Genomic DNA, 13,537 nt, shown 5'->3' on the forward strand with positions numbered 1-13,537 from the left:
TTTGCGGGGGTTTCCTCCAAAACAGCGCGCGTACGAATTTTTTTTTCTGGAGGACACCTGGCGAAGGTTTAAAGTAACCTTAATTCAGCCCCGAAACCTAACAAACGTTTCACACAGTGACCTCGTGTTTGGAAGAGCGACCTCGTGTTCCGGGCCTCGTGTCTGGAAGAGCGACGGCTTTTGTGGCTGTAGACTGCAGTACACTGACTCAAACAACGTTTGCATGTTTAGCTACGACATTCACAATGTACCCATTACAGATACAACTGTGATCACACGTAAACCAAGTTTTTACACATACCTCTGGTAAGGATAACCGCGAGAGTGACAACTATACCGATCACACAGAGTATAACGAGGGAAATGACGATCAAACGACATTTCCCGCATTTACGAAGCCGATATTTTATGCCAACTTGTTCGTCGTCGACCAATTCTACTCTGTCATCCGCAACTGGATTTCCAAGATCACTCATCTTCCTCCAAAGGCTAACGCAGGGAGTAACTCTGGCTGTTATTACAGACAGTTGTTTCAGACAGTTGTTTGATAGTAAGAGAAATGAGCTAGAAATGTCCCAGCGCGTGGAAAGGCGACTGATAAGATCCGCTTTGCGCTGAATATTCGTGTGGTAAACGATGCGGAAAGTTTGATTGTTTGCAGTAGTAGAGAGACATGACGTCAAGGTGAGACTTTTGTATAGTTTTAATTGTTAAAAATCCATTCGAGTGTAGCAAAAGAACGTGGGCGGAAGTATTTGTCAATCAGTTCAAATGAAAGGCAATTAGCTTTGCCAATCACGCAACTTTTCCGTAAACAGTATACGAGGAGAGGCTGTCCGAAGTGTGATTGCATGTCCTTGTGGGAATATCTCTGTATCTCGCACAATAACTGCGGTTTCTATCTCAATTCGTATATTTATATACTTCTGTTTTTACCCGCAGGCAAGCAGACTACTGAACCAATCTCAAACCATAGTAAAACCAAAACCAAAACTAAAGTAATTGTCTGATTATTTTCGACAGTTGCTCTATCATTATACTTACTTAACTTAAGTTTCGTAAAAGGTTTTTTTTTTTTTTTTTTTTCCTTTAGACAAAAAATTATATTACGTTATAACACAAGCAGGAGGCTTGCATAGTTTCGCTGTATTTACTGTCAAGCAAAAAAAAACTAAATCGCAAACCATTCAGTGGATATATAGTCAGAAAATTGCGATATCATAGAAGATAAATTAAGAAGGCACTTGTCCAAGGTTTAGGTGTGGCGTTGTCTCAAAGCTCATTTGTTTGTCGACATGTTCCGCACAAATTTACAGAGCCCAGTATGGAGCCGCCATGTTTTTGGTGTCCTTTTGAGCTAAACCAACACAGTGAGGGTTGGTGAATGGTAAATGCGAGACATTGCGAGACGGCGAGACTAGCGTTTTTCTTTGCGAGCCCGAGACATTTTGACTTTTTAGATTGCGAGACCGAGACTTCAAAGTGTTTTAAGTGCGAGCGCGAGACGTTCAGACTCTTAAAATTCGAGCCCCAGATTTGGTTGAGAGTTATGAGAATGAGCTAGAATGAGCTTGTACAGAAGTCTTACAAAGGAGCGTTTTGTTTTAAACCCTTGTACGAGACATCAGATCTGAAAATTTGTCAATAGTCAATAAAAGCCAAATAAACTCTATTATTTTCCTGGCCATGACCTAATTTCCGGTCAGGAGGTTGCGCTTGGTCGTTTCCCTTTTTTTTTTTTTTTTTTTTTTGACTGACCCGCTGTCACTTACAACTCCAGTTGTCTGGTAGTCGTCAAAAAGGAGGATGGGGAAAACGTCTTCTTCTTCTCATCGGAAGGGAAAGCACGAATCACTTAAGTACTCTATCGATATTTGTATTTATCAATGTGCCGACAATTCGCTATTAGCCTATCAGTAAAACTTCAATCCCGGCCTCGCGAAAACAACCACGCCATGCTTGCTCAGGTCCCGGAGCGGGGGGGGGGGGGACACTGCCATATATGGGCTATATAGGTATGTGCTGCTGTGAAGGGTATGGTTTTCAAGCAGTTTACTCTAGGATAAGGTATATAAATCAGAGCGTTTGGGTCTAGAATAGGGCATCATTTTTCACAAAACTGACTGGTTGGTTGAAGATTTTATCTAGAGTAAGGAAACCAGGAATTGCCACTCAAAAATATAAAAAAATCAAATCGGCAAGTTTAAATTTACGCAAATCAGCCTCAACAGTGTCGATAGATGGGGGGATTTGGGGAGTTAACTCTAGTATAGGTTAGCAAAATTCAGCTGAACTAGCTCTGGTATAGGCTAAGGGTTCCAGGGTCCCAGCGGCACATCCCCACCCAGAAATTCCCAAAGTACCTCCCCCGGGGGCCAGGTAGGTCCCGCGGTTCATCATTTACCCAGCTTCGATTCTATTACTATAAGCTACTATAGCTAGCTATGAAAGGTCTAGGCCGCAAGTTGCATTGATTGCGGTTTTAGCTGGGATTGTTTGCTCAAGATGGCAAAAGATGGCAAAATAGGTCAAAATATTCAAACTACAATACATTCGATCGCTTTCGATCGCGTCGAAAGCGGGGAAATCATAACCACCAGCTACGTATACAGGAAAGGAAAGTTAATATTCAAAAGATTAATTTTTCTGGAAAACAAAGTTAATTCAAATTAAGTATTTGATTAAGAGTCCATTAAGCATAGTATTTGTCTTATTTATTTGTTTATTTCAATTTAATTTCAATTTTTTATCAGAAGATAGAGGGAAATTAGAGCTGAAGACAAGATAAAGAAATCACAGAAAAAAGAGAAGTCCAAAAACAAAGAAAAAATCCACAAAAAGGCAAAAAGTCATAAAAGCGGTACGTGTGTATTAGATTGTACTAGGAAATTGCACTTTAAGACGCCTTTAAACAGGCAATTTTTGATGTAAATTCGATGCCATCATTGTAGCGGTCAAGTGGCAACTTCGAAGGTATATTTCGAAGGTGCGTGACAAAAATTGCATTGTAATGTACAACAAAAGCTACATCAAAAATCGCCTGTGTAAGTGTTTGGTTTGTTGTTTAGTTTATAGTGCTACTGTGAGGCTGACCCCTACGGCTCGAAGAAGTTCGAGGAGAACACTGCCTAAAATATTACCTAACGCTTTGCAAGTCGGTCGCTAGGATGTTGTTCCGTAATTATATTTTCATCGATCACTGTTTTACAGGTACTGTTTATTATCTGATTAGTCTGAGTCATTTAGACTTCATTTTTAAGCCCGCTCACGAAAACTTCCACTTCGGTCATTGAATTTTGTTCACAAGCGCGGTACCATCTTTCTCAGCATATTACGTTGTTGTAGATCAACTGTTGTGGTCACTTACATTAGGTTCGAGACCAACCAGTCTCCATCCAGAATCCATCCAGAATTCTCAGTAAGTTAATCGCAGGTTAATTTTCAATTGCAGGTGTAAAAAAACCTCGCCGAAACGCAGAGGTCCATGTTAGCTCTAGTTCTTCCGAAGAGGAATTGCCAGGTACGTTGATAACCGAGTAAATTATACTCTAACCGAGCAACAGTTAGCTAACAATTGACACGTGAATCCATTTTCTTATTTTCGACCCAGTGCCGGCCTCTTAATATAGCTTCGTTTTCGCCTAGTGCCCGTCTTTGATGTCCTGACTTTCAGAGAATAGGATGTTCGAATGCAGAGTCAGCTTATTTTGAGATGAAATTACATCACCTTTTTCTTGTTTTCAGATTCCTTATCTCACTTAACAGTAGATGCCGCCTTCAAATTTCATTTTAGAATTGAATAGGTACGTTTTAGGTTGAGAGAGACACGGACCTGATATTGAAGGCGAAGGATGTCACTTAATCTATAGTAGCTTATAGTGGAACCGCAGACTAACCACTATTGGCATTATGCCTGCCGTGTGAATTTCGGTTATACAGTTGACGTCAAAGCCCGCCTTTTAGATGGCAAACAGACAGAACAAAATCAGCAGCCCAAACAACGTGTAGCTAAAAAAGCGAGGACACAGAGTAAAAACCAGCTGGAGAAAGCGCTAAGAGATGTGAACAAGTCCTCCAATACAAACGCTCCAGTGACAAGGAATGAGCTACAGGAGGCAGGTTATCGGGATATGAAAACACGTAAGTGAACATAGTTAGTGTGGTGTTTATTTTCATCCTCTAATCCCACAGAAAAAAAAAACTTATCCATGCAGCAATTCTACGAAAAGAAACACTTGAATAAATTTATAGAAGAATATATAAGTCTATAAGTGTATTTGAAGCTATCTGTAGACTAAATAGACTAAACTAAAGCATTATTTAACGTGCAATATTGTGTGTTCAATAGGTGTTGAAGAGAAGTTTCCCGGTTGCATCCTGCAAAATGAGATGCGAATGACCTGCGGCAAGTGCAAAACAGTCGTAAACCTAAATCGTATCTACTACAACGATTACTTTGAGAAAAGTAAGTTAAGACAACGTCAATTCCATTGATTCATTTTTCATTTTCCGTTTCTGCAAAAAGATCCACATACTAGCCCATATGTTAAATTTTTGTTATTTCCATAAGACGCAATAACCCAGAGCTCCTCATTTACCTTAGCTTAGCTTTGGGATAGTCATGCTAATTTCTTTAAAATTTAGGGTCTAGTTATAGTGGATGCACACTTATTGATCCACCAGTCTGTCTGTTTGTTTGTTTGTTTGTTTGTTTGTTTATCTATTTATTTATTTATTTATTTGTTTTTCAGAACACATCTTAAATGGTCGATGCAGCCGACTACAGGAAAGGCAGATCAAGAAAAAGCAGGGCAAGCAAAACTCATCTGGCGAAGGGCAGAAGTCTTTGACTTCCTGGCTTACTAAAAAGTAATTAAATAATATACAGTATATTTGTGCTTCCACGAATGGACAAAAACTGTGGTGTGTTAATTTCATTTCCTAGTTTCGCATAGGATTTCGATATGTAGCTGCTCGATTTCCATTTCTTTATATGTTAAATAAATATTTAGCAATAATTATTTTAGAAATTCACTGCACTGTAATTTATAAAGAAGGAATGATAAATAAATTCTAATATGCTGTTTCTCGTTCAATGATTTAGTTCTGATGAGTCAGATACTTCAGGTGATGATAAAACAACCACGTCGGAAGAGGAAACCACCTCAGATTCCAGTAATAATAATTTATTGATTTATAGTGCTCTTTTTAACATACCAGGTGATCAAAAGCGCATTACAACAATAAATAACCTAAAACTATACAAGTATTAAAAATCTACAATAAAATGTAAAAATAATAATTTAAAAAAAAACAAAAAACAAAACACTACATCGTTTATTATATATACATATTTAAGAAATGTTAAAAGCTAATTTAAAAAGATAAGTTTTAAGACTTGACTTAAAAGTGGAAATACATTTGATCATGCGGAGGCTAACAGGAAGAGCGTTCCACAGAGTGGGCGCAGCCACACTGAAGGATCTGTCACCAAATGACTTTTTCATTCTCCCCGAAGGATGCTTTAATAAAACACCTTCAGTAGAGCGCAGCGAATAGCGTGTAATAGTCTTAATATGAATTAAATCAATGATGTAACTTGGTGCCATGCCATAGAGGGCTTTGAAAGTAAGTGATAAAATTTTAAAATTAATTCTATATCTTACTGGTAACCAGTGTAAATTTATCAAAATGGGCGTAATATGGTCATACTTTTTACATGACATAAGCAGCCTAGCTGAAGCGTTTTGAACTCTTTGCAATTTAGCTATTTCGCAGTCCGGTAGTCCATAGAGAGGTCCATTACAATAATCAATTTCACTTGTAACGAAGGCATGCAATACCATTTCTAATTTATCCCTGGGCAGAAAGTAGCTTATTCTCTTGATATTATGTAACCAGAAAAATGCCGCACTACAAGACTTAGAAATATGGGTCGACATAGAAAAATGCGAGTCGAACCAGGCGCCTAGATTACGCACTACCTTAACAGGCTTAATATCGATCATGCCAACACGGACTGAACAGTGATTAATTTTCAGCAACTGTTGTCTCGATCCGATAACAAGAAATTCAGTCTTATCATCGTTGATCTTTAATTTGTCCCGGTACATCCATTTACGTAAGTCACTAATGCATCGCTCCATGGCTTCCAATGCCTTCACTTGATCCGTAAGACTGTTAGGATTAAAAGACAAGTAAAGTTGCGTGTCGTCAGCGAAGCAGTGCGCATTCGGCAGGTGGACTTGTACTATCTCAAAGAGCTTGGAGGCGTAAACCACAAACAGAAGCGGGCCGAGACAGCTGCCTTGTGGGACACCAAAACGCAGATCGAAGCTATCAGATGTAGCCCCCTCAAACAAAACACGCTGGCTGCGTCCCGACAAATACGACGAGAACCACTCTAAAGCCTTCCCGCCTATACCAAAATCAGTGGTCAAGCGTTTTAGCAAAATCGCGTGGTCCACGGTGTCAAAAGCAGCGCTTAAGTCTAAGAGGACAAGTAGTGTAACACGCTGCGAGTTCATATTCAATAGAATATCATTAGCAACTTTGACCAACGCTGTCTCCGTACTGTGATACCGGCGATATGCCGATTGTAATAGCGGATAGAGACCGCACCGGACAAGGTGGTCGTATGTCTGATTGAATACTGCGCGCTCAGTGAGCTTGGAAATATAAGCCAAGTTGCTTACAGGACGCAAGTTCTTGAAGAGAGATTCGAGTCCCAGTTTCTTTAACAGTGGTATGACCTCGGCCTCTTTCCAGCTGTCAGGAAAAATTCCCGATTCCAACGAGCTGTTAATTATGTTGGTGATCACCGGAATAAGTGGTTCACTACAGGACTTCAGTAAGTGCGTGGGTATGGGATCGAGGTAATAGGATGTTGATTTAGAGTTCGCAATGAGCATACGCACATCATCCTCGGCTAATAGCTCAAAAGCTTCAATACGAGTCGGAGGAATTGTAGAGTCACTATTTACAACACTGTCATCCATGACAGAACCCTGATCATTCGGGACATAACCCTGGTCAAGCTCTTCGCGCAGTCGGCTGATTTTTTGCACAAAGTACTTCCCAATGTCATTTGCAAGCGCTGATTTGTCCGTATAGTCCGAGAAGCATAACGAGTTCTTTTCCACTAGAAGGTTTTTTCACAGCACGAAATAACTTGCCTTGGTTATCAGAATTCTGGCTGATAAAATCCGTTAGAAAAGCTGATTTTGCTTCTTTCAGCAAATGCGTAACATGGTTTTTGTGTCGTTTGAATAAAACGAGATCAGCGACAGACTTGGTAGTTCTCCATCTCCTTTCGGCGCGCCTGCGTGCTCCTCTTAGCCTCACGGATTTCCTCCGAGTACCAAGGTACTTGGGGTCTAACCGTGACAGTTTTGGTTTTTAGCGGCGCATGACGATCGAGTAATCCAGCAAGCGTGGTGTTATAACAGTCTATCAATTTCGCAGGCTCAGATGGTGGGTCCTGGCACAAACCTGAAGCAGACAAATCCTCCATAAATGCTGTTATGTCAATAGCCTTTGTTTTCCTAAAAGATGCCTTCTTTCTTGACAATTGAGGTATCGAAATATTTATAGTGAAAAGTGCTAAACAGTGGTCAGAGAAATAGGTACCAGGTCGGACATCTTGTATAAGATTAGAATTCAAAGTTCTGGATATCAGCAAATCCAAAGTGTTCCCAGAGATATGAGAAGGAAAGTCAATATGCTGATGTAAGCCCATCGATGACAGTAGGTCTAAAAAGTTAGCCGCTTCGTTGTCAGTCTTGATATTAACATGGATATTAAAATCACCAGCCAGCACAAGAGGCTCAATTGTCATAACAACCGATTCTAGGAACTCAGCGAATTCTGTGACGAACATACCCACAGTACGCGGATGACTTGATGAGTAGGGCGGCCTGTAGATGACAACTAGGCGGAGACGCGCAGAGCCGGACACAATAATCCACTCAGAGTACTCGAAGGTATCACAAATACCCGCTCTAGCTTGTTTAACAACAAGCGAGTCCCGAGCCAAAATACCAGTGCCACCACCATTTCTGTCTGGGCGAGGATGATCAAATAGCCGATATCCTGGCGGTGTAGCAGCAATCCTAGCAGCGGAATCAGCAGATTTCAACCAGGTTTCGGTAATAACAGCAATGTCGACTTTAGAATCACAAACATAGTCAACAAAGTCAGGCCCTTTGTTTCTAATTGACTGGGTATTCAAGACACAGCACCTTGTTAGCTGTGGTCTATTGTTGTAAACAATTGCCGGTGCAGTCAATGGAACTTGAACCAAATTTGAATAATGGCGCGACCGATCTTTTGGTTTCGTCTTTGTACTGTTTGAAGGTAAAGACTCGATCTTATTCCCGTATTGTGGGCCAGGATTCGTAGGCACATCTGAGTAGATAGTAATGTCGATGGGTGGGTCGTGTCCCGCCACTAGTAACGTTGTCTGGCCATGCTTCGACCATTTTGAAAAACACACACGAGATCTTCGGAATCCGTGCTTCGCCAAAGAGGCTCTTATGAGATGACTAAGTTGAATAACAACTTTTCGCTCAGAGCACGAAGATGGAGGAGTCTGGTTTTCCATAAATGGCCGTGCAGTAATCTTAGTGAGCTGTTGGTGCAGGTCAGAAAATATAAGATAACAAAATATCACAGTAAACGCCACAAAGACCGGAGACCCGAAGCTCCTAGCTGCCGCCATCTTGAATCGTTGCTGTTAACACGAATGCTGCTCAGTAGCGGTTAAGAGGTGGAACTTGACCCAACCGCAGCCCTTCTTGATCGGGAAGTGCGTTCAAGCCGCCTACCACGATCTCACATATTTTACAGGCTGGTTTCAAATGCAGTCAAGTTTGCCGATGAGATTGGAAACCCCACTAATCTATTTAAGCATGACCCAGTAGTCCGTAGCTTCTGCGAAACATTACAGCTTAGTGGTCACTGCAGAACTTTCAGTCTGTTGACCGGAAAACGAATGCTGCTCAGAGGGAGAGGTTCAGCCCATGACTTTCTGCTGGGAAGATAAAAACATTCCTTTACCCTTGCCATTGAGCAGGAACGGTATGTTTATGAAAGTGGGTTAGTCCGAGCATACGTTATCGCATTTTTGAGAATGGCCTTCAGTCAAGGCAGCGATGTCGTTCTACTTATCTGAAACGACGCCCTCAGACTGATGCCTGTCTCCTTGGCCAAAGATGGATTCGCAATAAAGACAGGATTCCAAGTTGACCAAAATACCATGCTAATTGTAGGAGGACGAGAGCATTATTCATTAGGTTATGTGAAACAACACCAAGAAATTCCCCATGACTATTTCTCCGACAAATTTGTCAAAGAAGTAGAAATCATGGGCGTAGCCTCTCTTGACAACAGGGCAGTTTTGATAATCGGCAATGATTGCGTAGGATCAGGGGGCGATGGCAATTCCACACTGCAATTTCACCTTAAGCGACTGCGAGAGCTCTAGCAGTGTATGCATTGTCTGCAAGATACTTCTGACCTTCTGATAAAAGAAGAGTGCACAACCACCGAATGCCCTCAATGCGTCTCTACTAAAGAAATTTGTCGCGTCTCCAAAGAAAAGGGGTTCGAACACTGGTGCCCAGTGCTGAGAAGTTGTGATCGCTGCCTGGAGAAAGGTATCCAATGCACTAGGGCCGTGTGTCTCAATATTACCATTGACTGTCAGTCGATGCTTAAGCAGCCCTTGAACTCCTGCAAAAAAACCAAATGACCAAAATGACCAAAGCGATGGAACCGCTGACTCATACAGCACTCTGGCAGCGCCAAATCCTGACATAGTTCACGCGGTAAAGAATGTGCACAGGTCGCCTTGTAACTGGTTCATGTTCATCGAGAGGGCGAGATTCAGTCTTGTGATGCTACGCATAGCACGGCTTGACTCATCCTGCTCAAACGATCTGAAGACTGTTCTGACGGACGTGGCTTTGAGGGGTCGAGATTGAATGGATACGAGCTACGTTGCAGAGTGCAATGGAGCTAACGTCGAGAAGGTTTGCTACAAATGGGATATCTCGTCCATACTGTAGTCCCAGAAATGTTCTGGAAGGAATATGGCCTTAACAAACTTGGAGTTTTACTCCATCCAATCTCAGTTTGCTATGGTGCATTTGGCTCACTTTGGATTACACCCTTGGATCCCTTTTTCAAGTCAGGCTTCATAACCCTGCAGACGTCCAAGTCCTAGCCAGGGACATTTTAAATCCAACATGGGTCATCTATGAATCGGGTGTTATCTTTGTCGCAGAAGAAGATAGTCTGTCATATTTGGACGTCGGCAACGTTGTGAAATTAGATCCCAAAGCACTGAAGAAGCCTCGGCTACAAGGAGAGCTCTGCAAGCGCGGCCTGCTCGGCCAAGACGAGAGAGTTTCCGTCGCTCAAATGAGGTCAATGCTTTCTGACTGGATTATGGACAATCCTCCTGCATCTCCAAAACGTAATGGATTAATTTCACTTCTAAACGATCTCAGTCCTTTGACCTTGTGTTCCAACGAAGACCGAACCATCCTTTTCGTTTCGCAGCGCAACAGTCCGACAATCCTGGAAGTTGCCGTTAGCTGCACTGGTACAGTACTGAAGGCGGACTCCGAATCTTTTATAACGATAACGCGAAAGGCGTGCTGTACGGGACTGGCCTACAACAAGGAGACACGAGACATCTTGGTTGCTAACTCAGAGAACGATGGCGGAATCTACATAGTAGACACAGAATTGTGTTTCCACCATTACGTTTAGTAAAGGTTCAACCCTTTTAATTTCACACGATGAAAGAGTTTCGGGCCCATTTTCACTAGGAAACCTTGCCCAAGACTGGAAACCCCGGATGTTGACGCACACTGCGAAAGTCCACATTTACGGACCTGATCCAGAGGACTGTTTGCTCCTACACTATGAATTCACGGGTATTGTGAAGTTGGATCGGGTCGTTTGCCAGCTAAAAGGTAATGAAAGCATTGTTTATCTTGAGGATGAATTTCAATTAGAAATGAATGAAGAGGTCTATCATCAGTGTGTGATGCAGCTTAGCCGAGTTACAACAACGGAACCTTCACCTGCACAAACAGAACCAGCGTCCGTTGGCCACACATCTAGAGGGCGTTCTCTTCGTCTGCCACATAGATTACGAGAATGATAACTTCCCCAAAACCATAAGACAAAAAGGAAAGAAAAAAGACAAACAAAGCAAACCATAAAACAGAAGTAACAGGATATATGCTTTACATTTTATCAGAGTCAAGAGGCATAAAAATAAGCAAAAAGAGAAGATGATGAATCGACTGCAGATTAACAGTTGGCATAAGCTTATAGCTAGCTATAGCTGTTTGGGTAAAAGACGTTCACGCTCAGTCTCAGAACTCGCCGGATTGGATGAATTAAGAACAGAGAACAGTTAAAACTTATTAAAACGGTTCCAGATGACCATAGAACAAATTACATGATGAGTGATGGAAATATCTTATTCGATTGTCCATGTACGAGGCACTGTTGGGTGAGTAGTAGTAACTTGTTTGTTTTACTGAGAATACTTGTGCTTTTACGCAGTTCCACAGGGGGCAACAGATAAGTTCTCCGACTTCGTGGGCTTCATATTGAGCTATCGCGGGTTGTGTGGGTTTCATGATTCCCCTTTTAGCCTTTTGGCCAGCTTCTGTGTACTAGCTGGAACTGGGAATTCGACTATAACACTACGTTATGATATCCTAGAATAAAATAACTGTTTTTTTCTGGCGCCAAAATGACGTTGCGGTAAGTTTTCTAGCTTTTTGTGGAATTCAGACAATAGGCCATATTCGTATTCCCGGTATTGGACTGGAACCAGCATGCAACTGAGGCTTATGCGGGGAGTCGTTTCAAATACAAAAGACTTTGATCTCTTTTTAATGATATTCCTCCGCATGAGCCTCCATCGCATGCTAGTTCCAGTCCAATACCGAGAATACGCATATGGTCTACTTAGGAGAAGTTCTCGGAAATTGAAAGTTGCTTTGATGAAATTCAATATCAGGTGACGAGAAGACGTCATTTTAAAAAACAAACAAACGAATCGAGACTTCGAGAACCTTAGCCTTGCAAAAAAATCGAGACTTCGAGACACCTTCGTATAAAAAACGAGACTGCGAGACGCACATAACCGCCAAAAAAATGAGACTGCGAGACCCGTGAAATTCGAGTAAAATTTTGCGAGACCCAGAGTTTTTGAAGGACCATTCGCCACCCCTACAGTGGGGTCGGAAAAATGTTAAAGCAACTGGAACTTACTTTGGTTATATAGGCGACTGATTATCTGTACTGAGCAAACAAAAGTTTACATAAACAACTTTCCTACTACGACTTTAACTTTAAAGGGTAAAATCAAGTAACTAATGTATATTTCAGTTTCGACAATTTATGTCACACCATCAGTCACGCACTACACCCGACTGACATAGCTCTTAAATTCAAAATGGAGTGGTTTTCAAACGAAGAACGCTATTGAGTGTAAAGTTTGTAAAAAGATATAAATTTAGATCTTCTTATGTCTTGTGAAGATAAAAAAAACTTTGCTGGCTCTTTAGTTCTGGATTTTAGAATTTGTTGACGTCAAGCGTGAAAACACTCTATCAGTACATGCATCACTGGCTTGTAAAAAAGGGCTGGTTTTCACTAGCGATGGAGTCGTAGTCGGAGTCGTAATCGGAAGCACGAAGAGTGAACGATCTAGTGAAAATCAAACCGACAGAGTCGAAGTCGGAGGCGTAATCAGAAGCATAGAGTGATCTAGTGAAAATCAAACCGACGGAGTCGGAAGCAGAACACTCCGTCGCTTACGATCCAGTGAAAACTAAATTGTCGGAGTCGGAAGCAGAAGCGGAAGAATAAACCAATCACAATGTTCGTTTTCGGGCCGTGTGATTGGTTGGTTCTTCCAATTCTGTCTCCGACTCCGACAATCTAGTTTTCACCGGATTACAAACGACGGAGTCGTAGACGGAATCGGATCGGAAGAAATGGAAACGTTCTGATTGTTCCGACTACGATTCCGTCGAGCTTATGACTCTGCTTATGACTTCCACTCTCGATTTTCACTAGGTTATAAGCGCTCTTACGACTCCGATTCCGTCGCTAGTGAAAACCAGCTTTTAAAGATTGAAATTGCCCCCGTCACTTTTCGCACACCCCTGGAAAATGGAGAGAGAGCGCTAATTCTTTTCATTTCCTGGCACAAATGAAAATTAGATGCAATTGATTTACTGAGTTATAAAATTGTGAAAAAAAAGATGCCAAACGTCTTTAAGTAGAATTAGCATTTAATTATTGTTAAGCACTTTGTTCTAAGCAGGTTTGCAAACAACAAAAGATATAGGTACTGATATTTGCATTTTGAACCTCAATTAAGACCGTGCGATTTTGTACCATTACAAGGCAATAAACTTGTGAAAGTCGCCTATAATTTTAGTCCGTTTTTTCTTTGATTTGTTTCATATTGTTTTCTGTTTTTAGTTCAGTTTCAACGCAT

General features: G+C 41.4%; 1 protein-coding gene, 2 long non-coding RNA genes and 1 pseudogene across 3 annotated transcripts in view; 2 read left to right on the forward strand and 2 right to left on the reverse strand.

The window, feature by feature from the left end:
• Positions 1 to 1,020, reverse strand: part of LOC145491501 (endothelin-converting enzyme homolog) — a 34,572-nt gene extending 33,552 nt beyond the window's left edge. The window contains exon 1 of the mRNA XM_081470744.1: positions 302 to 1,020. Within this exon, the coding sequence (XP_081326870.1) occupies positions 302 to 476 (175 nt within the window). The 5' untranslated portion in view covers positions 477 to 1,020. The remainder of the gene's footprint in view (positions 1 to 301) is intronic.
• The window catches only part of LOC145491557 (uncharacterized), a 214,403-nt gene that overhangs the window by 99,841 nt on the left and 101,025 nt on the right, over positions 1 to 13,537 (forward strand). The gene's annotated exons all lie outside the window — the stretch shown is intronic.
• On the forward strand, positions 1,980 to 4,873 carry LOC145489296 (uncharacterized). The gene is made up of 4 exons (XR_014049582.1): positions 1,980 to 2,860; positions 3,452 to 4,140; positions 4,349 to 4,465; positions 4,752 to 4,873. It is a non-coding gene; the product is annotated as an uncharacterized LOC145489296 (long non-coding RNA).
• LOC145491509 (uncharacterized) lies at positions 6,916 to 9,203 on the reverse strand (annotated as a pseudogene).

The sequence above is a fragment of the Orbicella franksi genome, chromosome 6 (genome assembly GCF_964199315.1).
Source record: "Orbicella franksi chromosome 6, jaOrbFran1.1, whole genome shotgun sequence".
Classification (NCBI taxonomy): Eukaryota; Metazoa; Cnidaria; class Anthozoa; order Scleractinia; family Merulinidae; genus Orbicella; species Orbicella franksi.